The sequence below is a fragment of the Daphnia pulicaria genome, chromosome 4 (genome assembly GCF_021234035.1).
Source record: "Daphnia pulicaria isolate SC F1-1A chromosome 4, SC_F0-13Bv2, whole genome shotgun sequence".
Taxonomy (NCBI): domain Eukaryota; kingdom Metazoa; phylum Arthropoda; class Branchiopoda; order Diplostraca; family Daphniidae; genus Daphnia; species Daphnia pulicaria.
In genome coordinates, this window is record NC_060916.1 from 15,039,535 (window position 1) to 15,063,939 (window position 24,405).

Genomic DNA, 24,405 nt, shown 5'->3' on the forward strand with positions numbered 1-24,405 from the left:
ATAATATCGTTAAACAGATTTACATCACAATTGGAGCCTACTTATGGGAATCTTCTGCAGGAATTGCGACGAGTTTATTCGGCCAGAATAAATTTGCGGCCCAGGAAATATTGCACCATATCATCCAATCGTTCTTATCGAGCTTGTTTTTATGGGGACAGTGGTGTGAATTGTGCAAGGTTAACGGTTCATCTACAAGAAGATTAGAAAAAAGCGGGTGAGGTGAAAATTTAAATTAATTTCTGTAGTTGCGATTTTTTCGTGTCATTTTACGCAAAGCTAGACAGCCAGATATTATTTTACTAAAGTTTATAATTATCACTGAAATTTCTGTTCCATAATATTTTAGTTTCGCGCGTTTTGGAAACTCAAAAAAACGTTTGTTTTGAATTTTTTATCATTTCATGCCATCTAGGTTTGATTCATTAAACCTTGTGTTGGCTTACCAGCGGCCATTTTCTTTCAACAGTTTTTCACGTTGACACATCAACACAGTGCACGGTACACACCAAGCTTTCACGTAAAATGAAGAAGTAAAAATTCCTTTCCAGCTCCAGTCTTCACAAAAACGATGTATTTTAAATTTGAAAAATCTTTTATTATACTTAGATGAACATTTGTAAAACTACAGTTTGCTTTAATCAGGAGGCCCATGTGAGCAAACATGTGCTGTGTTATGAACATATGCCATATGGAGGTGAAAGAACATTTCATAGAAAAACATGGCTGAAGTTGTTTCTCCTCTATCGTGAAACATTTGTTAGAGTTTTTGTTAGAGTTTTTTCTTAACTCACCACAGTCACCACCCAAATTTCTGTAGCAAAATTTGGGTTGGGTGGGTGGAACGACTTCTGCTGTCTGTCATCCACCCCACTAATCGGGTTTTCCTGAAAATGACAGGGAGTGCCACATTGAGATCCAATTTGCATAGAGTAATATCATTTCCTTAAGCAAGAACCCACAGCAACTGCCACACTGGATTGAACATTACTTTTTTTTTTTCAAATGTTTCATATTTGCCCACAATTTCATTTTTTTAAATGTATTAACAATCATCAAGAAAATAACTACTCGATTCGAGTAACAAGAGTTATTGTTGTGCTTCAAAAAATTGACGACTCTGACTAGAGTCGATTTCAATCGTGTCTTGTTTAACTTTTGTACTTGAAAGTCAATTTAAGTTTATTGTACAGCCTAATAGCAACACGTTAAAGCTTTGTATTATTTATTTGATCTGTGGGAATTTTAACCTATTTTACGGGACTTTGGCCGGGCGCGACTGGGAAATGTTTTCTTGAATCAAAAAATTTAAAAAACCTTTGATTTAAGCCATTTTAAAATTGAAAAGCTATTAATGATATTTGCAGCTTTCGTTTACTGATTTTATTTTTTTTCTTTCATTGCAGTTGATTCACTTTCTTCTCCTGGACATGCGGAGGACCTTAATGGACAATTTCAGCTTCAATCTTTGATAACGACAGGTAAAAGTGTATTTTTCTTCTTTTATATAAGCGAGAGGTAATCGAAATTAGGGTACGACGTGTAGGGACTGCGAAATGTCTTCTTGGATTAGAAAACCTTTGAAGTTTGTTAGAGCGTCCCCGACCAGGTAACCTCCTGGCGACTTTTTCTTGCCAATGGCCAGCCAGATTTGATCGCCCTGTTTCAAATTGACGGTCGATTGCAAGGCGATTCTTTCGTGTCGATTCCCTGTGCTGATTTCGTCTGGCCTCTCCAGCAGCCACTCGACGCAATTTGAGTTTTTGAATAGGCACATTGTAAAATCCGGTCTGGTTGAAGAAGCTGAAGATGTCGCCGTGGGCAAAAATACGGTTCCGGTGAAGTAGAAAAAGTAGACACCCGCCACCGGAGCCGTGAATTTTCCCGTTTCTTTATTCATGGCCCCTCCCTGGTTGAGTATGGCTCGTGTGAATGGAATTGGTGTTATCGTCTCGTTGTACGGCAAGGCTCTCGAGACGTGGAAGTAAGTGGGTTTTGATTTCACGTCATTGAAGCCAACCCACCTCTGGAAATCTGTTTATAGTCGGGGCGATTTAGTAAAACCAATTAAAAGCTTGTACGAAATGTGTACCTTCATCTCCTGGCGTCTGGGTAAAGTCGCAGTAAAGAGTCTCGACTTGTTTGGCTCCCATGACGGAATACAATCCGCTTTGTCTGTGTCCTATCTGCAGTAAATCTCTGCATGAATTCGGCATTCTTCCTATGCTGGACGCTAGTCCTCCATTCACTGTTGCATATAAGGATTGCTCATTAGGTGTTGCTCTAAAGTTTAGTTAGACATTTTTAAAAACCTTTCAGCTCTGCAGTCAAAGCTCCAACTTTGGCCTTGGTGACTGTGAAATGTGTACGAAATGTAAAGTCGATTTAATGACCCCCCTTTTTTAAAAATAATTTTAAATGTTACCGAGCAGCTCTTTTGTCAGATATCCGACGGCGTCATTTGTTGCAGTCAAACGTTGCGACATTTCTGGGGGTAAATGGCCGAAGAATTAACATTATTATCCGTTCAGCGTAATAATAATTTTAATTTGAAATGAACGTACCAGTCAATTCCTTCTTCGAACTGACAATGATGATGTTAGTTTCGAGAAAGTGTTGAAGTGCCGCTGCTTGTTTTTCTTCAAAAATTTGTTAAATTACAACTATTTAAGGGTATTCTTTTAAGTAACAAAAAAAGAAATCCGAGTGTTACCATTTGGGTCTTTTAAATTTCCTGCTGCCATGTTGGTTTCGGTTAAACGTTTGACGGTTTCTAATAATTCAAACATAAGTTTCTTTTTTTTAAATACCCGCCGTTCGTTTGTTTTCATTAAAAAAAAATTTTACCGCTCATCTCCGTTTTAATTTTATGAAATTTTATTTTACAGTATGTACAATTCATTCAATATGACGATTGGAGAAAAAAAAAGCCTACCGAGAGAAAGATTCAGGTTTGGCGGGGGAGGTTAGTTACCGATGGTCTGAGCTCGATTTATAACCATCATCAAGCATCAGACCTGGTCAGATCGTCCCGGGCCAAAAGAATCCACCTGCAGGCTAAAGAAAATGCAATTATCCATATTAGCAAGTCTCAAAGAGTGACGGAAACATATTCGGCCGCACCTGTTGTCCAGATCTTTTCAATTCGACAAGGATATCTCGAATAAGTCCGACTTCTATTGCCGCTTCCGGGGCTCCTAGCAGGGGCAGCAGCTCGATCACTTTGGCCAGTTTATTTTCAAATCCGTTGTACGTTCTTTCGTAATGTCCATGCGCTAGATCAAGCCGTAATTCTTTAACTGACGTTAGAACGAGGCGATCGTTACGAGTATTTCCGCCAATTCCTAGATAGTCAGGATCGTTTACAACGTCGGCCGTCATGTCTTTGATGTTGTAATAGACGTCGAGTGATGGCGGTGGGGAACCAACGGGTTTTCTGGCGTTGAGATTTTTCCAAATACCTTTTTTGGCCACATATTTATTCATGAGAGCCTCGATTATCTGATGTAGTCCAAAGGCCGCCAATTGGTCGTATCCGCTGGCTGGAAAGTTGAAAGGTACAAAACTTACTCCTCCGGTGCTGTCGCCCGCGTTGATACTATTCAGAATGTCTTGCACGTCGTTTGCTACTTTGGGCTTGCCGAGGATATTTGCCAGCTCAATCAATGGGGAGAAAATCACTTTACTGTCACGTTGTATGACCGACCAATTGTTATGATAAACTGCGTTTCTCGTCCGCGCAACTCTCTTAACTAGACTCGGAGACAATCGACTGGGGAGAAAGGATGGATTGGATTTCATTTCTACCCTAAGGATTTCGAGTTGAACCTGAAGGTCGTAGCTTGCCGAGAAAGAAACTTTTCCTTTTGATACCAAAGTATCGTTTACTTCCGGGCCGATCAAATATGTAAGACAATAACTCGCGGCGCCCGACTCTTGTTGAATTCTCTTTTCGACTTCTTCCGGTTGGTCATAATACGGCGGATCCTGTCTTTGTGGCGGTGCCGGCTGGCGGTTGACGACGGGGGCCACTACTGGCGCTCTATACGGTGGAATGTTGTGAACATTGTTCCGTTGCCTGTTCTGGACTGGATGTGGTTGGTTACGATTTCGAACTCTGACCATTTTCAATTTATTCTGAGTAGAGATTACTACTGGAAGATGCTGCAGAAAGACTGTTTTCTTTGATAATCACAATTTGAAGATCGCAATACATTTTGTGGTGATTGGCTTGCCTTTATATTCAAACGCATGCGTTTCCTGTACCTTTGCAAGTGCCTCATCGTCCACTCAATTCCTTTTTAAAAGAAAACTGTTGGCCGAAAACCCTTCAAAGTGGGGTAATCTTGTTTAAAACAATTAACCACACATTCTTCAATTCAAATTTATTTCAAAAAATTAGTATAACAATTAATAAACTCAATTAAACGAGTCTTTTTCGATCAGATCTCTGGTGGGCGTCACGTGACCAGACTAGCAGACTACTCAATCGTCAAGTCACGCACTATGCCTCACAGGTGTTTAACCGTTTATACATTTCCCATTTAATCAGACTTGGATTAAATCAAATGTGTTATTCCTGACACATGTTAAGAAACAGACGTGTGTAACTGTGAGTATGGGAACAAGAAAAAATTGTGTATTCCAGCTGTCAATATTTTTGCGTCAACTTTGAAGTGATTTGATTGAGGTGTTATTATTGTATCAGTATGTCTCTCTTTATTGAATCATCCACTTTGATCGTCGTCAATCCCATTTTGTGCGATTTGTGTTGGACAGCACAAGCCGGCCGGATCTAGACCGCCAATCGAAATGGCTTGGATCGATGGCAATGATGCTTTTTTATTATAGCTTTTTCTATATAGCTTTTAGTTTTTATTTCAAATTGTGATTATTGATTTTTCCCCTTTGATTTCTTTCAGGTAAGAAACGGTAAAGTTTTGAGCACGCCCTTGTGGATATCAACCAGCAAAGGAGAACTCGGGCGACAAGACGAGTTTGACCGTGGTGTTATGGACCGACTCGTCAAAGACATTGCCACGCCCAGTACCGCTAAAGGTAAGAATTTATCCATTCCGGAATTCCGGATTCGATCCAGCTGATTGTTCATGTTTTAAATTTGTTCATTTCAAACAATTTTCAGGGAATATCGATCCAATAGTACGACGGTGAGCAATCCTTGCCTCAACAGCCCATGCACTCCCTTCTGTGTCCTTATTCCGGGCGGATATCCTTGCTCCTGCCTCGACAGCACGATCTTGGTTCAATCTGGTGAAGAACTGTCGTGGGACGTGACTGAGGAACGACCTCAACCGTCTCCTTTTGCGCTGCCCTTGCCAGAATCTTGGGGTCTGCACTGGCGACGGCCAAGTCCATTGCCAGTGCCCCAACGATTATTACGAAGGCGCCCATTGCGAGACCAACTTGTTGCGCCGTAGTTAACATTAACAACAATCACGAGTTGTACCAGTCGATTACGAAATCGCTTTGTACAACAGCAAACTATTTTGGGTTTAACTTTGGTCTTTTTCATCAAATGTTTTGCAACTGATTTATTTTCTTACGTGTTTTTAAATTTTGTTTTTCTAAATAAACGAGTATAATCCTTTTCTATTTTTTATTTGATTTGATTTTTTGATTTTCGATTTTTTTCAATTGTTTCAACTATATCGATATCTTAAACATAGCTGATTGCAAAATGGCGTCGTCTGCTCAGTTTTCAAACGTGGCTGCCTGGCTGGCGATAGCTGCACGAAAATTGTGTCTCTTTATAAATTATTCTCTTAAAATAGTTATTATTTTATACGTGCTCCATGTTGTTTACAGCAGTCAAATAAAATCAAGAATGCATATAGAATGATTGTGGAATCTTTGAAACCCTTTTCTAAATTCTGAGAAATCAAAATGCTAGTTCCCGACTAAAATAGGCCTAGCATTAATCACGTAAGTCCTGTTATTGCAGCCCTGTTGATGCATGGTTGTTTGTTTGCATTACGTAACCTTTTTCCTTTGTGCAAATTTAAGGCCAGAGCCAGCCATCACAACAATGAGATGCAAGAATTTGTTGTGCTGGTGTTAACCTGGTGGCAGGAATCTCATTGTTCGGGTAATAATTTTCATTACTCTTATTCCTGGGACCTGGTACATTTCAGAATGATGCATTACTTGCACCAATTCAGTGAATATAACATGGAAACCTTCAAGCTTCAATTCTCCTTTTGTTTATCAGTTACCACTGTACCACTCTCGTAAATTTTCTTACTTGATTGTAAATGTATATTTGTCTTTGTAACCATTTCTTGATTTTTAATTTAGGTTAACAGCATCCTCTTGTATTGGGGAAACTACCAATGTTGCTTGAGTTGCTGATATCTTCTCCCAGTTTCATAAAATGTTCTCGTGTGCCCCTGTAGTGGGTGTACACAACATATGAGGACTCCCTTTTTCCTCTATCCCGCCTGGTGCCTGGTCAATTTTTCAGCAGATGGATGCCTGGCTGTATTGTCCCAAGCTTAAAGGTAGTACAAATTTATCTCTCTTCCTTTTTTGACTATTTTTGGCGGCGTTGATTATGAAACTTTAGGCTTATATACACAGCGCAGAGTACGACTATTCCTGAGCTAGTCGGTCAACTATGGGACTGTTTCCTCATGACATTCTTGTTAATGCTACTCACTGAGGTTTTTTTTTTTTTTTCATATCACTCGTTTGTAGAACGCCAGTAAAACAGGACCGGTTTTACTCACTATGAAATCCGAAAATATTTTAATTAAATCGACCAAGAGGTCGATTTTATTTAACCGTTTATACATTTCCCATTTAATCAGACTTGGATTAAATCAAATGTATTATTCCTGACACATGTTAAGAAACAGACGTGTGTAACTGTGAGTATGGGAACAAGAAAAAATTGTGTATTCCAGCTGTCAATATTTTTGCGTCAACTTTGAAGTGATTTGATTGAGGTGTTATTTTCGTATCAGTATGTCTCTCTTTATTGAATCATCCACTTTGATCGTCGTCAATCCCATTTTGTGCCAACTGTGTTGGACAGCACAAGCCGGATCTAGTCGGCCAATCGAACTGGCTTGGATTGATGGCACTGATGCTTTTTTTTATCATAGCCTTTCAGTTTTTATTTCAATTTGTGATTATTGATTTTTCCCCTTTGATTTCTTTCAGGTAAGAAACGGTAAAGTTTTGAGCACGCCCTTGTGGATATCAACCAGCAAAGGAGAACTCGGGCGACAAGAAAAGTTTGGCCGTGGTGTTATGGTCTTACTCGTCAAAGACATTGCCACGCCCAGTACCGTAAAAGGTAGGAATTTATCCATTCCGGAATTCCGGATTCGATCCAGCTGATTGTTCATGTTATAAATTTGTTCATTTCAAACAATTTTCAGGGAATTTCGATCCAATAGTACGACGGTGAGCAATCCTTGCCTCAACAGCTCATGCACTCCCTTCTGTGTCCTTATTCCGGGCGGATATCCTTGCTCCTGCCTCGACAGCACGATCCTGGTTCAATCTGTCGGAGAAATTTCGTGGGACGCGACTGAGGAACGAACTCGACCGTCTCCTTTTGCGCTGCCCTTGCCAGAATCGCGGGGTCTGCACCGGTGACGGCCAAGTCCAAAGTTAGAGTGCCCCAACGATTATACGAAGGCGTCCATTGCGAGACCCACTTGTTGCACCGTCCCACTTCATCCGAAAGTCTGGCGCCAGCTTAGATCGTCGTCCCTATTCTGCTCATCATCCTCGCCGGATCGGCCAGTGCCACCGTTAACGTATTCTTCTTCCGACGATCCGGCCGGGGCCAAAGGCTCTGGGCTTTACCGGATTCAGCTAAAAAGTCCCAGCGTCTCCTTCCGGCTCCAACGACGAACTCCGTATCATACAAACAGCTCTAGTGCCTCCAAGCTATGGTATTTCATAATAGTCTGTCCATTTATCGATCTCTTTATCACGTTTGATGATGTATAATCAATTAAATTCATTCAATTAGGAACCGGTGGATTCTGAATTCAATGGTCGTGACGCCTCGATTGAATTGCGTGATTTCTTCAACGTGGATGGACCTGTGGATGCTCCCGAGGTTGGCATCTAACAAGTCCCGACAGAAATGATTCGAGGTAAAATTGTTGACCCAGCAGTTGACCAATTTCAAAGAATTTCGAAATTTGAACTTGAATTTGCTGAAATTAAATTTTCTCATGTACTTAGAGTTGTCACGTGCATTTGGGTTCGCTCTGAATGAACAGTGGTATAGTCAGTGACAAGAAACCTCGTATCTCTTTACCCACACCCCCTCACAACCAACCCCCACACCTCAAGAACAAGTGTGAAAACTATAACAGCCACTGTAGCCTGTTGTTACTTTTGAAACGATTGAGCGACATCCTTCTGCAGCAGTCAGTCAGTCAAGTGGGTGTAGTGGTTTCTGTTATCGTGTGGATATTCTACATCAGATGATCTTAATTCCTGACTGGGCTGTATCCAAATTTGATCACCGGCCCGTAGATGCAGCGTTGATCGGAGAGAGTAGAGCCGTCGGTACTTCATTCAAACTTGAGTCATGGACATTTAAGTTTTTTCGCCCAATTGGTTTGCTGTTCCTCCTTGTCGAAGTGTGGCCCGTTCCTTTTGATCGAAACAAAATGCTGGGGTAGCGAAAGAATCTGGGTTCAAGTTTGGGTTGAACTTTGGCTTATCCCATCAGGTTAGATTAAAAAGCCTTGGTTAAATGCATTATAGGTTTCATCAGCGATTTGATTATTTCATTTACCATTTGTAACACCTGCGGCTTCGTCCGGCAATTGATTTAGTCCGGCCAAAGTTTCATTTCATTATTGGCAGGCATGGCAGCAATGTCTTTATTCCGTTGTAACACCTGCGCAAATGTGAAAAGAATTTGGTTTTTGATTGGTTATTGCTACTCGCCATTCAAATTCACCGATATCGCCTACTCAATATTAATATTATTCGATAAGTTTTCGATGAGAGATATAACAAAAGAGTAATGAAAACAAAGCTCACGTCGAAAAAAATAAAAAGTAGGTTAATAAAATAGAGGTTTAGGGCAACTTGTCTCTCATTGGTTGTCGTTCCGCCGTCTTTTGATTCTTCACTAGCATATGGTAAAACTTTGAAAGGGGAAAATTTAATTAAATGATTTCTATTGATATGTACGCAAACCCGAAAAGGCGAAAACGCATCTTGATATCCAAATTTCCCCCAAAGTTTCCCCCTAAACCTTCTCGCTCTACTTCAAGTTTAAACGCGATCCTGGTTGCTTGTTCTAAGACAATCGCCGACAAAGTTGCATCATAATCATTAAATCAATTAAATCATGGCCATTTTTTTCACGACGTGTGTTAAAATTTTACTAGGATCGATTTACACCAGATTCAATGTCTGGTGATCATCCACTGAAATTAAAACCATTTTCTTTGTCAATAACATCTAGGGGAGAGTGGGTGAATGGGATAAGGTGTCGATTAGGTAGAGGAGAGGTGCACCTTGAGACCAGGGGTTCAAACCCCCTGGAGAGCATTGTTGGTTGCTCGTACATCCGCTCTGGCGCCACTGTGGCGTCACATGCAGGATTATCTAACCCCGTGCTGGAGAGGGAACTCTGGTGTGTAGCTGAGGGACCGTCGGTCGATATTGGGCTCGGTCCAATATTCCTCAGCGCAGAGGACGATGGAAATGTAGAATGAGAGGTGAATTAGAGGCTATTGGTGATGCGGTCTGATCTGAGCCAAGGGCCTTTACTTACCAGCATTTCCTTCATTAGTTCCGCTTGATTGGGTAGTTGAGTGTCGTGTTGAATGGGTGTCGTTATGAGGCCACCCATCGCATCTAGTTTAAATGGATAGACGATGACCATTTCACATGGGAAACCACCATTCGGTCCGGGCCGGTCTGGGTGCGGGTGACTTACCCAAATGTTGTCTTCGTGAGTACCGAAAGAAGAGAAGAAGAAGAAGAAGAGGATCCAGCACCGGATTGGTATCACGGAGATAACCTCTTGAATGACATGTGCTTATGGGAGAATATTCATACTAGATTCAGATCCGCGAGATAGCCGGTAGTCATGGATACTGGGGATCCATGGTGAATCCTGGGGCTTCGATATTCGATATTCGATAACAACACTCACAGCGATGCTCAACTATTGTGCTAGTCAAGTTACCACTAGATCGTTTCTCTCCTTGCTATTAATGTTAAAAATTTACTTTTTTTGTTATTTTTTTATTTTTCAGCGCTTATGGACGTGCCATTCTGTCTGATGGCAAAATTGTGCGAATAGGAAGGATGTTGTTAAATCTCTTCATTCGAAACATGTAATAAGCATTGTACATCAATCCGACATCATTGAAAGTAATTTACCTCGTACAAGTATTTATTCATGTCAAGATGTGTGACTTTCAATAATCAATTCATGCAACATCTCGTCTTTTTTTTAAATATTATTATTTCATGTTGAGGGATCCCACCTTAATTTTAGTTTTCAATTCTGTGAATTCAATGACACTCAATTGTTTGTTTTTAAATCATTACTTCATAATTTTTTTTATTTATCCCGCTCGGCATGAAAATTGAAAGTGGTTGCAGTTCTGTTGGCATTTTTCAAAAGATTAAAAAAAAAATTTCCTTGTGGCAATTACCCCATTCTGTCCATTCATCCCAGTTGTTCAATTATATCAATGTCAGTTCAATCGTGACATCACTGTGATGTCATTACAGCAGTGGTCTTTTTTTTTCAATTCTACGTTTAATTTGTGAGCTCAATGGCACAAATAGTTTTCGGGCCTATTTCAATTTTAAAAACTAATAAAATCATATATTCTGTCTTTATTTAGGGCTGGTCTTTGACGCTGCCAAGACTTGGGAATTGACGACTCGATGAGAATCAATCAAAGATAAAACTTATTGAAATTTATTAGCCAACTGATTTTGGGAATCGACAACTCGGAACCGAACACAAGGCCAAACTTCCGTCTAGCAAATTTCGGGGCGACCGACTCGCATCGCACGTCGAGGAAAAATTCTCTTCATTCTGGTAACTCAAAGTCCAGCGAATGGATTGTGCTTACAAAAGGAAGTAATGATTTCTTTTGACCTTTTCTTTCTTGCAGCTGTTCTAGATGATTTGGAGTGGTCCTTAATCATTCGTACCTTATTGATGGCGCCTTTTCACAAAATCAATTCAGTCCAAGCAAAGCATCTGCCGTTTGGATTAGAATTTCCTTTCGTTTTTTCTGAAACACGTGGCCTGAATTAAACAAAACCAGCAGAGCAACAAGATTCGTCATCCGTGTCTAACTACAGCTGTGGCTAATATCCATCGATGAAGAACTCTCCTTTGAAGAAATAATGCGGGTATGTTAGAATGATATGATAGGTACGCTTGCAGCCTTTCAGGAGTTGAATTAGACAATTTGCATTAAATTTCATCTGGAGGATTTAGTCTCTGAATAATTCCCCGGATTGTTAACCAGCAGCTCTGTAAGCCACTCTGAAGAATCTTTGATTTCCATCTAGATTGACATCGCTGGGCCCACTGGTGTTTTGGCAACTCCATCAGAGTCATTGACGTCATTACACACTGGTCGTTTCTCAACGGGCCCCTGCAAGATAACGGTACACAAACAGTTTACAGCCATACTACCTGTGCGATGAGGCAACAAACAGTCAAAGCGACTAGTAAGAGATCAACAACCTTTTACATCGACATTTTGTTGAATAATATCGTTAAACAGATTTACATCACAATTGGAGCCTACTTATGGGAATCTTCTGCAGGAATTGCGACGAGTTTATTCGGCCAGAATAAATTTGCGGCCCAGGAAATATTGCACCATATCATCCAATCGTTCTTATCGAGCTTGTTTTTATGGGGACAGTGGTGTGAATTGTGCAAGGTTAACGGTTCATCTACAAGAAGATTAGAAAAAAGCGGGTGAGGTGAAAATTTAAATTAATTTCTGTAGTTGCGATTTTTTCGTGTCATTTTACGCAAAGCTAGACAGCCAGATATTATTTTACTAAAGTTTATAATTATCACTGAAATTTCTGTTCCATAATATTTTAGTTTCGCGCGTTTTGGAAACTCAAAAAAACGTTTGTTTTGAATTTTTTATCATTTCATGCCATCTAGGTTTGATTCATTAAACCTTGTGTTGGCTTACCAGCGGCCATTTTCTTTCAACAGTTTTTCACGTTGACACATCAACACAGTGCACGGTACACACCAAGCTTTCACGTAAAATGAAGAAGTAAAAATTCCTTTCCAGCTCCAGTCTTCACAAAAACGATGTATTTTAAATTTGAAAAATCTTTTATTATACTTAGATGAACATTTGTAAAACTACAGTTTGCTTTAATCAGGAGGCCCATGTGAGCAAACATGTGCTGTGTTATGAACATATGCCATATGGAGGTGAAAGAACATTTCATAGAAAAACATGGCTGAAGTTGTTTCTCCTCTATCGTGAAACATTTGTTAGAGTTTTTGTTAGAGTTTTTTCTTAACTCACCACAGTCACCACCCAAATTTCTGTAGCAAAATTTGGGTTGGGTGGGTGGAACGACTTCTGCTGTCTGTCATCCACCCCACTAATCGGGTTTTCCTGAAAATGACAGGGAGTGCCACATTGAGATCCAATTTGCATAGAGTAATATCATTTCCTTAAGCAAGAACCCACAGCAACTGCCACACTGGATTGAACATTACTTTTTTTTTTTCAAATGTTTCATATTTGCCCACAATTTCATTTTTTTAAATGTATTAACAATCATCAAGAAAATAACTACTCGATTCGAGTAACAAGAGTTATTGTTGTGCTTCAAAAAATTGACGACTCTGACTAGAGTCGATTTCAATCGTGTCTTGTTTAACTTTTGTACTTGAAAGTCAATTTAAGTTTATTGTACAGCCTAATAGCAACACGTTAAAGCTTTGTATTATTTATTTGATCTGTGGGAATTTTAACCTATTTTACGGGACTTTGGCCGGGCGCGACTGGGAAATGTTTTCTTGAATCAAAAAATTTAAAAAACCTTTGATTTAAGCCATTTTAAAATTGAAAAGCTATTAATGATATTTGCAGCTTTCGTTTACTGATTTTATTTTTTTTCTTTCATTGCAGTTGATTCACTTTCTTCTCCTGGACATGCGGAGGACCTTAATGGACAATTTCAGCTTCAATCTTTGATAACGACAGGTAAAAGTGTATTTTTCTTCTTTTATATAAGCGAGAGGTAATCGAAATTAGGGTACGACGTGTAGGGACTGCGAAATGTCTTCTTGGATTAGAAAACCTTTGAAGTTTGTTAGAGCGTCCCCGACCAGGTAACCTCCTGGCGACTTTTTCTTGCCAATGGCCAGCCAGATTTGATCGCCCTGTTTCAAATTGACGGTCGATTGCAAGGCGATTCTTTCGTGTCGATTCCCTGTGCTGATTTCGTCTGGCCTCTCCAGCAGCCACTCGACGCAATTTGAGTTTTTGAATAGGCACATTGTAAAATCCGGTCTGGTTGAAGAAGCTGAAGATGTCGCCGTGGGCAAAAATACGGTTCCGGTGAAGTAGAAAAAGTAGACACCCGCCACCGGAGCCGTGAATTTTCCCGTTTCTTTATTCATGGCCCCTCCCTGGTTGAGTATGGCTCGTGTGAATGGAATTGGTGTTATCGTCTCGTTGTACGGCAAGGCTCTCGAGACGTGGAAGTAAGTGGGTTTTGATTTCACGTCATTGAAGCCAACCCACCTCTGGAAATCTGTTTATAGTCGGGGCGATTTAGTAAAACCAATTAAAAGCTTGTACGAAATGTGTACCTTCATCTCCTGGCGTCTGGGTAAAGTCGCAGTAAAGAGTCTCGACTTGTTTGGCTCCCATGACGGAATACAATCCGCTTTGTCTGTGTCCTATCTGCAGTAAATCTCTGCATGAATTCGGCATTCTTCCTATGCTGGACGCTAGTCCTCCATTCACTGTTGCATATAAGGATTGCTCATTAGGTGTTGCTCTAAAGTTTAGTTAGACATTTTTAAAAACCTTTCAGCTCTGCAGTCAAAGCTCCAACTTTGGCCTTGGTGACTGTGAAATGTGTACGAAATGTAAAGTCGATTTAATGACCCCCCTTTTTTAAAAATAATTTTAAATGTTACCGAGCAGCTCTTTTGTCAGATATCCGACGGCGTCATTTGTTGCAGTCAAACGTTGCGACATTTCTGGGGGTAAATGGCCGAAGAATTAACATTATTATCCGTTCAGCGTAATAATAATTTTAATTTGAAATGAACGTACCAGTCAATTCCTTCTTCGAACTGACAATGATGATGTTAGTTTCGAGAAAGTGTTGAAGTGCCGCTGCTTGTTTTTCTTCAAAAATTTGTTAAATTACAACTATTTAAGGGTATTCTTTTAAGTAACAAAAAAAGAAATCCGAGTGTTACCATTTGGGTCTTTTAAATTTCCTGCTGCCATGTTGGTTTCGGTTAAACGTTTGACGGTTTCTAATAATTCAAACATAAGTTTCTTTTTTTTAAATACCCGCCGTTCGTTTGTTTTCATTAAAAAAAAATTTTACCGCTCATCTCCGTTTTAATTTTATGAAATTTTATTTTACAGTATGTACAATTCATTCAATATGACGATTGGAGAAAAAAAAAGCCTACCGAGAGAAAGATTCAGGTTTGGCGGGGGAGGTTAGTTACCGATGGTCTGAGCTCGATTTATAACCATCATCAAGCATCAGACCTGGTCAGATCGTCCCGGGCCAAAAGAATCCACCTGCAGGCTAAAGAAAATGCAATTATCCATATTAGCAAGTCTCAAAGAGTGACGGAAACATATTCGGCCGCACCTGTTGTCCAGATCTTTTCAATTCGACAAGGATATCTCGAATAAGTCCGACTTCTATTGCCGCTTCCGGGGCTCCTAGCAGGGGCAGCAGCTCGATCACTTTGGCCAGTTTATTTTCAAATCCGTTGTACGTTCTTTCGTAATGTCCATGCGCTAGATCAAGCCGTAATTCTTTAACTGACGTTAGAACGAGGCGATCGTTACGAGTATTTCCGCCAATTCCTAGATAGTCAGGATCGTTTACAACGTCGGCCGTCATGTCTTTGATGTTGTAATAGACGTCGAGTGATGGCGGTGGGGAACCAACGGGTTTTCTGGCGTTGAGATTTTTCCAAATACCTTTTTTGGCCACATATTTATTCATGAGAGCCTCGATTATCTGATGTAGTCCAAAGGCCGCCAATTGGTCGTATCCGCTGGCTGGAAAGTTGAAAGGTACAAAACTTACTCCTCCGGTGCTGTCGCCCGCGTTGATACTATTCAGAATGTCTTGCACGTCGTTTGCTACTTTGGGCTTGCCGAGGATATTTGCCAGCTCAATCAATGGGGAGAAAATCACTTTACTGTCACGTTGTATGACCGACCAATTGTTATGATAAACTGCGTTTCTCGTCCGCGCAACTCTCTTAACTAGACTCGGAGACAATCGACTGGGGAGAAAGGATGGATTGGATTTCATTTCTACCCTAAGGATTTCGAGTTGAACCTGAAGGTCGTAGCTTGCCGAGAAAGAAACTTTTCCTTTTGATACCAAAGTATCGTTTACTTCCGGGCCGATCAAATATGTAAGACAATAACTCGCGGCGCCCGACTCTTGTTGAATTCTCTTTTCGACTTCTTCCGGTTGGTCATAATACGGCGGATCCTGTCTTTGTGGCGGTGCCGGCTGGCGGTTGACGACGGGGGCCACTACTGGCGCTCTATACGGTGGAATGTTGTGAACATTGTTCCGTTGCCTGTTCTGGACTGGATGTGGTTGGTTACGATTTCGAACTCTGACCATTTTCAATTTATTCTGAGTAGAGATTACTACTGGAAGATGCTGCAGAAAGACTGTTTTCTTTGATAATCACAATTTGAAGATCGCAATACATTTTGTGGTGATTGGCTTGCCTTTATATTCAAACGCATGCGTTTCCTGTACCTTTGCAAGTGCCTCATCGTCCACTCAATTCCTTTTTAAAAGAAAACTGTTGGCCGAAAACCCTTCAAAGTGGGGTAATCTTGTTTAAAACAATTAACCACACATTCTTCAATTCAAATTTATTTCAAAAAATTAGTATAACAATTAATAAACTCAATTAAACGAGTCTTTTTCGATCAGATCTCTGGTGGGCGTCACGTGACCAGACTAGCAGACTACTCAATCGTCAAGTCACGCACTATGCCTCACAGGTGTTTAACCGTTTATACATTTCCCATTTAATCAGACTTGGATTAAATCAAATGTGTTATTCCTGACACATGTTAAGAAACAGACGTGTGTAACTGTGAGTATGGGAACAAGAAAAAATTGTGTATTCCAGCTGTCAATATTTTTGCGTCAACTTTGAAGTGATTTGATTGAGGTGTTATTATTGTATCAGTATGTCTCTCTTTATTGAATCATCCACTTTGATCGTCGTCAATCCCATTTTGTGCGATTTGTGTTGGACAGCACAAGCCGGCCGGATCTAGACCGCCAATCGAAATGGCTTGGATCGATGGCAATGATGCTTTTTTATTATAGCTTTTTCTATATAGCTTTTAGTTTTTATTTCAAATTGTGATTATTGATTTTTCCCCTTTGATTTCTTTCAGGTAAGAAACGGTAAAGTTTTGAGCACGCCCTTGTGGATATCAACCAGCAAAGGAGAACTCGGGCGACAAGACGAGTTTGACCGTGGTGTTATGGACCGACTCGTCAAAGACATTGCCACGCCCAGTACCGCTAAAGGTAAGAATTTATCCATTCCGGAATTCCGGATTCGATCCAGCTGATTGTTCATGTTTTAAATTTGTTCATTTCAAACAATTTTCAGGGAATATCGATCCAATAGTACGACGGTGAGCAATCCTTGCCTCAACAGCCCATGCACTCCCTTCTGTGTCCTTATTCCGGGCGGATATCCTTGCTCCTGCCTCGACAGCACGATCTTGGTTCAATCTGGTGAAGAACTGTCGTGGGACGTGACTGAGGAACGACCTCAACCGTCTCCTTTTGCGCTGCCCTTGCCAGAATCTTGGGGTCTGCACTGGCGACGGCCAAGTCCATTGCCAGTGCCCCAACGATTATTACGAAGGCGCCCATTGCGAGACCAACTTGTTGCGCCGTAGTTAACATTAACAACAATCACGAGTTGTACCAGTCGATTACGAAATCGCTTTGTACAACAGCAAACTATTTTGGGTTTAACTTTGGTCTTTTTCATCAAATGTTTTGCAACTGATTTATTTTCTTACGTGTTTTTAAATTTTGTTTTTCTAAATAAACGAGTATAATCCTTTTCTATTTTTTATTTGATTTGATTTTTTGATTTTCGATTTTTTTCAATTGTTTCAACTATATCGATATCTTAAACATAGCTGATTGCAAAATGGCGTCGTCTGCTCAGTTTTCAAACGTGGCTGCCTGGCTGGCGATAGCTGCACGAAAATTGTGTCTCTTTATAAATTATTCTCTTAAAATAGTTATTATTTTATACGTGCTCCATGTTGTTTACAGCAGTCAAATAAAATCAAGAATGCATATAGAATGATTGTGGAATCTTTGAAACCCTTTTCTAAATTCTGAGAAATCAAAATGCTAGTTCCCGACTAAAATAGGCCTAGCATTAATCACGTAAGTCCTGTTATTGCAGCCCTGTTGATGCATGGTTGTTTGTTTGCATTACGTAACCTTTTTCCTTTGTGCAAATTTAAGGCCAGAGCCAGCCATCACAACAATGAGATGCAAGAATTTGTTGTGCTGGTGTTAACCTGGTGGCAGGAATCTCATTGTTCGGGTAATAATTTTCATTACTCTTATTCCTGGGACCTGGTACATTTCAGAATGATGCATTACTTGCACCAATTCAGTGAATATAACATGGAAACCTTCAAGCTTCAATTCTCCTTTTGTTTATCAGTTACCACTGTACCACTCTCGTAAATTTTCTTACTTGATTGTAAATGTATATTTGTCTTTGTAACCATTTCTTGATTTTTAATTTAGGTTAACAGCATCCTCTTGTATTGGGGAAACTACCAATGTTGCTTGAGTTGCTGATATCTTCTCCCAGTTTCATAAAATGTTCTCGTGTGCCCCTGTAGTGGGTGTACACAACATATGAGGACTCCCTTTTTCCTCTATCCCGCCTGGTGTCTCGTCAATTTTTCAGCAGATAGATGCCTGGCTGTATATCCCAAGTCTAAAGGTACACATTTATCTCTCTTCCTTTTTTGACTATTTTTGGCGGCGTTGATTATGAAACTTTAGGCTTATATACACAGCGCAGAGTACGACTATTCCTGAGCTAGTCGGTCAACTATGGGACTGTTTCCTCATGACATTCTTGTTAATGCTACTCACTGAGGTTTTTTTTTTTTTTTCATATCACTCGTTTGTAGAACGCCAGTAAAACAGGACCGGTTTTACTCACTATGAAATCCGAAAATATTTTAATTAAATCGACCAAGAGGTCGATTTTATTTAACCGTTTATACATTTCCCATTTAATCAGACTTGGATTAAATCAAATGTATTATTCCTGACACATGTTAAGAAACAAACGTGTGTAACTGTGAGTATGGGAACAAGAAAAAATTGTGTATTCCAGCTGTCAATATTTTTGCGTCAACTTTGAAGTGATTTGATTGAGGTGTTATTATTGTATCAGTATGTCTCTCTTTATTGAATCATCCACTTTGATCGTCGTCAATCCCATTTTGTGCCAACTGTGTTGGACAGCACAAGCCGGATCTAGTCGGCCAATCGAACTGGCTTGGATTGATGGCACTGATGCTTTTTTTTATCATAGCCTTTCAGTTTTTATTTCAATTTGTGATTATTGATTTTTCCCCTTTGATTTCTTTCAGGTAAGAAACGGTAAAGTTTTGAGCACGCCCTTGTGGATATCAACCAGCAAAGGAGAACTCGGGCGACAAGAAAAGTTTGGCCGTGGTGTTATGGTCTTACTCGTCAAAGACATTGCCACGCCCAGTACCGTAAAAGGTAGGAATTTATCCATTCCGGAATTCCGGATTCGATCCAGCTGATTGTTCATGTTATAAATTTGTTCATTTCAAACAATTTTCAGGGAATTTCGATCCAATAGTACGACGGTGAGCAATCCTTGCCTCAACAGCTCATGCACTCCCTTCTGTGTCCTTATTCCGGGCGGATATCCTTGCTCCTGCCTCGACAGCACGATCCTGGTTCAATCTGTCGGAGAAATTTCGTGGGACGCGACTGAGGAACGAACTCGACCGTCTCCTTTTGCGCTGCCCTTGCCAGAATCGCGGGGTCTGCACCGGTGACGGCCAAGTCCAAAGTTAGAGTGCCCCAACGATTATACGAAGGCGTCCATTGCGAGACCCACTTGTTGCACCGTCCCACTTCATCCGAAAGTCTGGCGCCAGCTTAGATCGTCGTCCCTATTCTGCTCATCATCCTCGCCGGATCGGCCAGTGCCACCGTTAACGTATTCTTCTTCCGACGATCCGGCCGGGGCCAAAGGCTCTGGGCTTTACCGGATTCAGCTAAAAAGTCCCAGCGTCTCCTTCCGGCTCCAACGACGAACTCCGTATCATACAAACAGCTCTAGTGCCTCCAAGCTATGGTATTTCATAATAGTCTGTCCATTTATCGATCTCTTTATCACGTTTGATGATGTATAATCAATTAAATTCATTCAATTAGGAACCGGTGGATTCTGAATTCAATGGTCGTGACGCCTCGATTGAATTGCGTGATTTCTTCAACGTGGATGGACCTGTGGATGCTCCCGAGGTTGGCATCTAACAAGTCCCGACAGAAATGATTCGAGGTAAAATTGTTGACCCAGCAGTTGACCAATTTCAAAGAATTTCGAAATTTGAACTTGAATTTGCTGAAATTAAATTTTCTCATGTACTTAGAGTTGTCACGTGCATTTGGGTTCGCTCTGAATGAACAGTGGTATAGTCAGTGACAAGAAACCTCGTATCTCTTTACCCACACCCCCTCACAACCAACCCCCACACCTCAAGAACAAGTGTGAAAACTATAACAGCCACTGTAGCCTGTTGTTACTTTTGAAACGATTGAGCGACATCCTTCTGCAGCAGTCAGTCAGTCAAGTGGGTGTAGTGGTTTCTGTTATCGTGTGGATATTCTACATCAGATGATCTTAATTCCTGACTGGGCTGTATCCAAATTTGATCACCGGCCCGTAGATGCAGCGTTGATCGGAGAGAGTAGAGCCGTCGGTACTTCATTCAAACTTGAGTCATGGACATTTAAGTTTTTTCGCCCAATTGGTTTGCTGTTCCTCCTTGTCGAAGTGTGGCCCGTTCCTTTTGATCGAAACAAAATGCTGGGGTAGCGAAAGAATCTGGGTTCAAGTTTGGGTTGAACTTTGGCTTATCCCATCAGGTTAGATTAAAAAGCCTTGGTTAAATGCATTATAGGTTTCATCAGCGATTTGATTATTTCATTTACCATTTGTAACACCTGCGGCTTCGTCCGGCAATTGATTTAGTCCGGCCAAAGTTTCATTTCATTATTGGCAGGCATGGCAGCAATGTCTTTATTCCGTTGTAACACCTGCGCAAATGTGAAAAGAATTTGGTTTTTGATTGGTTATTGCTACTCGCCATTCAAATTCACCGATATCGCCTACTCAATATTAATATTATTCGATAAGTTTTCGATGAGAGATATAACAAAAGAGTAATGAAAACAAAGCTCACGTCGAAAAAAATAAAAAGTAGGTTAATAAAATAGAGGTTTAGGGCAACTTGTCTCTCATTGGTTGTCGTTCCGCCGTCTTTTGATTCTTCACTAGCATATGGTAAAACTTTGAAAGGGGAAAATTTAATTAAATGATTTCTATTGATATGTACGCAAACCCGAAAAGGCGAAAACGCATCTTGATATCCAAATTTCCCCCAAAGTTTCCCCCTAAACCTTCTCGCTCTACTTCAAGTTTAAACGCGATCCTGGTTGCTTGTTCTAAGACAATCGCCGACAAAGTTGCATCATAATCATTAAATCAATTAAATCATGGCCATTTTTTTCACGACGTGTGTTAAAATTTTACTAGGATCGATTTACACCAGATTCAATGTCTGGTGATCATCCACTGAAATTAAAACCATTTTCTTTGTCAATAACATCTAGGGGAGAGTGGGTGAATGGGATAAGGTGTCGATTAGGTAGAGGAGAGGTGCACCTTGAGACCAGGGGTTCAAACCCCCTGGAGAGCATTGTTGGTTGCTCGTACATCCGCTCTGGCGCCACTGTGGCGTCACATGCAGGATTATCTAACCCCGTGCTGGAGAGGGAACTCTGGTGTGTAGCTGAGGGACCGTCGGTCGATATTGGGCTCGGTCCAATATTCCTCAGCGCAGAGGACGATGGAAATGTAGAATGAGAGGTGAATTAGAGGCTATTGGTGATGCGGTCTGATCTGAGCCAAGGGCCTTTACTTACCAGCATTTCCTTCATTAGTTCCGCTTGATTGGGTAGTTGAGTGTCGTGTTGAATGGGTGTCGTTATGAGGCCACCCATCGCATCTAGTTTAAATGGATAGACGATGACCATTTCACATGGGAAACCACCATTCGGTCCGGGCCGGTCTGGGTGCGGGTGACTTACCCAAATGTTGTCTTCGTGAGTACCGAAAGAAGAGAAGAAGAAGAAGAAGAGGATCCAGCACCGGATTGGTATCACGGAGATAACCTCTTGAATGACATGTGCTTATGGGAGAATATTCATACTAGATTCAGATCCGCGAGATAGCCGGTAGTCATGGATACTGGGGATCCATGGTGAATCCTGGGGCTTCGATATTCGATATTCGATAACAACACTCACAGCGATGCTCAACTATTGTGCTAGTCAAGTTACCACTAGATCGTTTCTCTCCTTGCTATTAATGTTAAAAATTTACTTTTTTTGTTATTTTTTTATTTTTCAGCGCTTATGGACGTGCCATTCTGTCTGATGGCAAAATTGTGCGAATAGGAAGGATGTTGTTAAATCTCTTCATTCGAAACATGTAATAAGCATTGTACATCAATCCGACATCATTGAAAGTAATTTACCTCGTACAAGTATTTATTCATGTCAAGATGTGTGACTTTCAATAATCAATTCATGCAACATCTCGTCTTTTTTTTAAATATTATTATTTCATGTTGAGGGATCCCACCTTAATTTTAGTTTTCAATTCTGTGAATTCAATGACACTCAATTGTTTGTTTTTAAATCATTACTTCATAATTTTTTTTATTTATCCCGCTCGGCATGAAAATTGAAAGTGGTTGCAGTTCTGTTGGCATTTTTCAAAAGATTAAAAAAAAAATTTCCTTGTGGCAATTACCCCATTCTGTCCATTCATCCCAGTTGTTCAATTATATCAATGTCAGTTCAATCGTGACATCACTGTGATGTCATTACAGCAGTGGTCTTTTTTTTTCAATTCTACGTTTAATTTGTGAGCTCAATGGCACAAATAGTTTTCGGGCCTATTTCAATTTTAAAAACTAATAAAATCATATATTCTGTCTTTATTTAGGGCTGGTCTTTGACGCTGCCAAGACTTGGGAATTGACGACTCGATGAGAATCAATCAAAGATAAAACTTATTGAAATTTATTAGCCAACTGATTTTGGGAATCGACAACTCGGAACCGAACACAAGGCCAAACTTCCGTCTAGCAAATTTCGGGGCGACCGACTCGCATCGCACGTCGAGGAAAAATTCTCTTCATTCTGGTAACTCAAAGTCCAGCGAATGGATTGTGCTTACAAAAGGAAGTAATGATTTCTTTTGACCTTTTCTTTCTTGCAGCTGTTCTAGATGATTTGGAGTGGTCCTTAATCATTCGTACCTTATTGATGGCGCCTTTTCACAAAATCAATTCAGTCCAAGCAAAGCATCTGCCGTTTGGATTAGAATTTCCTTTCGTTTTTTCTGAAACACGTGGCCTGAATTAAACAAAACCAGCAGAGCAACAAGATTCGTCATCCGTGTCTAACTACAGCTGTGGCTAATATCCATCGATGAAGAACTCTCCTTTGAAGAAATAATGCGGGTATGTTAGAATGATATGATAGGTACGCTTGCAGCCTTTCAGGAGTTGAATTAGACAATTTGCATTAAATTTCATCTGGAGGATTTAGTCTCTGAATAATTCCCCGGATTGTTAACCAGCAGCTCTGTAAGCCACTCTGAAGAATCTTTGATTTCCATCTAGATTGACATCGCTGGGCCCACTGGTGTTTTGGCAACTCCATCAGAGTCATTGACGTCATTACACACTGGTCGTTTCTCAACGGGCCCCTGCAAGATAACGGTACACAAACAGTTTACAGCCATACTACCTGTGCGATGAGGCAACAAACAGTCAAAGCGACTAGTAAGAGATCAACAACCTTTTACATCGACATTTTGTTGAATAATATCGTTAAACAGATTTACATCACAATTGGAGCCTACTTATGGGAATCTTCTGCAGGAATTGCGACGAGTTTATTCGGCCAGAATAAATTTGCGGCCCAGGAAATATTGCACCATATCATCCAATCGTTCTTATCGAGCTTGTTTTTATGGGGACAGTGGTGTGAATTGTGCAAGGTTAACGGTTCATCTACAAGAAGATTAGAAAAAAGCGGGTGAGGTGAAAATTTAAATTAATTTCTGTAGTTGCGATTTTTTCGTGTCATTTTACGCAAAGCTAGACAGCCAGATATTATTTTACTAAAGTTTATAATTATCACTGAAATTTCTGTTCCATAATATTTTAGTTTCGCGCGTTTTGGAAACTCAAAAAAACGTTTGTTTTGAATTTTTTATCATTTCATGCCATCTAGGTTTGATTCATTAAACCTTGTGTTGGCTTACCAGCGGCCATTTTCTTTCAACAGTTTTTCACGTTGACACATCAACACAGTGCACGGTACACACCAAGCTTTCACGTAAAATGAAGAAGTAAAAATTCCTTTCCAGCTCCAGTCTTCACAAAAACGATGTATTTTAAATTTGAAAAATCTTTTATTATACTTAGATGAACATTTGTAAAACTACAGTTTGCTTTAATCAGGAGGCCCATGTGAGCAAACATGTGCTGTGTTATGAACATATGCCATATGGAGGTGAAAGAACATTTCATAGAAAAACATGGCTGAAGTTGTTTCTCCTCTATCGTGAAACATTTGTTAGAGTTTTTGTTAGAGTTTTTTCTTAACTCACCACAGTCACCACCCAAATTTCTGTAGCAAAATTTGGGTTGGGTGGGTGGAACGACTTCTGCTGTCTGTCATCCACCCCACTAATCGGGTTTTCCTGAAAATGACAGGGAGTGCCACATT

At 40.4% G+C, this 24,405-nt stretch overlaps 2 protein-coding genes and 5 long non-coding RNA genes across 7 annotated transcripts in view; 5 read left to right on the forward strand and 2 right to left on the reverse strand.

Moving 5' to 3' along the window:
• Positions 1-1,395: 1,395 nt before the first annotated feature.
• Positions 1,396-2,792, reverse strand: LOC124338312. The gene is made up of 6 exons (XM_046792449.1): positions 2,714-2,792; positions 2,565-2,639; positions 2,426-2,488; positions 2,313-2,354; positions 2,093-2,248; positions 1,396-2,034 (listed from the first exon to the last, which is right to left on the reverse strand). The coding sequence occupies exons 1-6, from the start codon at positions 2,787-2,789 to the stop codon at positions 1,529-1,531; spliced, it is 918 nt and encodes a 305-aa protein (XP_046648405.1). The 5' UTR covers positions 2,790-2,792; the 3' UTR covers positions 1,396-1,528.
• Positions 2,793-3,958: 1,166 nt separating this feature from the next.
• LOC124338425 lies at positions 3,959-5,584 on the forward strand. Its single transcript, XR_006917821.1, has 3 exons — positions 3,959-4,517; positions 4,923-5,058; positions 5,144-5,584. It is a non-coding gene; the product is annotated as an uncharacterized LOC124338425 (long non-coding RNA).
• Positions 5,585-5,655: 71 nt separating this feature from the next.
• LOC124338392 lies at positions 5,656-11,909 on the forward strand. Its single transcript, XR_006917778.1, has 12 exons — positions 5,656-5,943; positions 6,025-6,106; positions 6,180-6,248; positions 6,316-6,518; positions 7,183-7,318; positions 7,422-7,925; positions 8,006-9,637; positions 10,266-10,383; positions 10,866-11,065; positions 11,142-11,407; positions 11,548-11,709; positions 11,766-11,909. It is a non-coding gene; the product is annotated as an uncharacterized LOC124338392 (long non-coding RNA).
• Positions 11,910-13,143: 1,234 nt separating this feature from the next.
• LOC124338314 lies at positions 13,144-14,540 on the reverse strand. Its single transcript, XM_046792450.1, has 6 exons — positions 14,462-14,540; positions 14,313-14,387; positions 14,174-14,236; positions 14,061-14,102; positions 13,841-13,996; positions 13,144-13,782 (listed from the first exon to the last, which is right to left on the reverse strand). Exons 1-6 carry the CDS (start codon positions 14,535-14,537, stop codon positions 13,277-13,279), a joined length of 918 nt encoding a protein of 305 aa, XP_046648406.1. The 5' UTR covers positions 14,538-14,540; the 3' UTR covers positions 13,144-13,276.
• Positions 14,541-15,706: 1,166 nt separating this feature from the next.
• LOC124338426 lies at positions 15,707-17,332 on the forward strand. The gene is made up of 3 exons (XR_006917822.1): positions 15,707-16,265; positions 16,671-16,806; positions 16,892-17,332. It is a non-coding gene; the product is annotated as an uncharacterized LOC124338426 (long non-coding RNA).
• Positions 17,333-17,403: 71 nt separating this feature from the next.
• On the forward strand, positions 17,404-18,224 carry LOC124338410. Its single transcript, XR_006917803.1, has 3 exons — positions 17,404-17,691; positions 17,773-17,996; positions 18,064-18,224. It is a non-coding gene; the product is annotated as an uncharacterized LOC124338410 (long non-coding RNA).
• Positions 18,225-23,720: 5,496 nt separating this feature from the next.
• LOC124338375 overlaps positions 23,721-24,405 on the forward strand; it is a 32,059-nt gene continuing 31,374 nt past the window's right edge. Inside the window, exons 1-2 of the long non-coding RNA XR_006917754.1 lie at positions 23,721-24,065; positions 24,138-24,189. This is a non-coding gene — a long non-coding RNA (uncharacterized LOC124338375). The remainder of the gene's footprint in view (positions 24,066-24,137; positions 24,190-24,405) is intronic.

Excerpts from the sequence above, each read along its gene's own strand:
- LOC124338312 (XM_046792449.1), bottom strand. The coding sequence starts at position 2,789 with ATGTTTGAATTATTAGAAACCGTCAAACGTTTAACCGAAACCAACATG. Across the intron at positions 2,489-2,564 it reads TTCGAAGAAGGAATTGACTG|AAATGTCGCAACGTTTGACT; the intron begins GTACGTTCATTT and ends ATTTACCCCCAG. Across the intron at positions 2,249-2,312 it reads TTTGACTGCAGAGCTGAAAG|TGAATGGAGGACTAGCGTCC; the intron begins GTTTTTAAAAAT and ends TATATGCAACAG.
- LOC124338314 (XM_046792450.1), bottom strand. The coding sequence starts at position 14,537 with ATGTTTGAATTATTAGAAACCGTCAAACGTTTAACCGAAACCAACATG. Across the intron at positions 14,388-14,461 it reads AAATTTAAAAGACCCAAATG|AAAAACAAGCAGCGGCACTT; the intron begins GTAACACTCGGA and ends AAATTTTTGAAG. Across the intron at positions 13,997-14,060 it reads TTTGACTGCAGAGCTGAAAG|TGAATGGAGGACTAGCGTCC; the intron begins GTTTTTAAAAAT and ends TATATGCAACAG.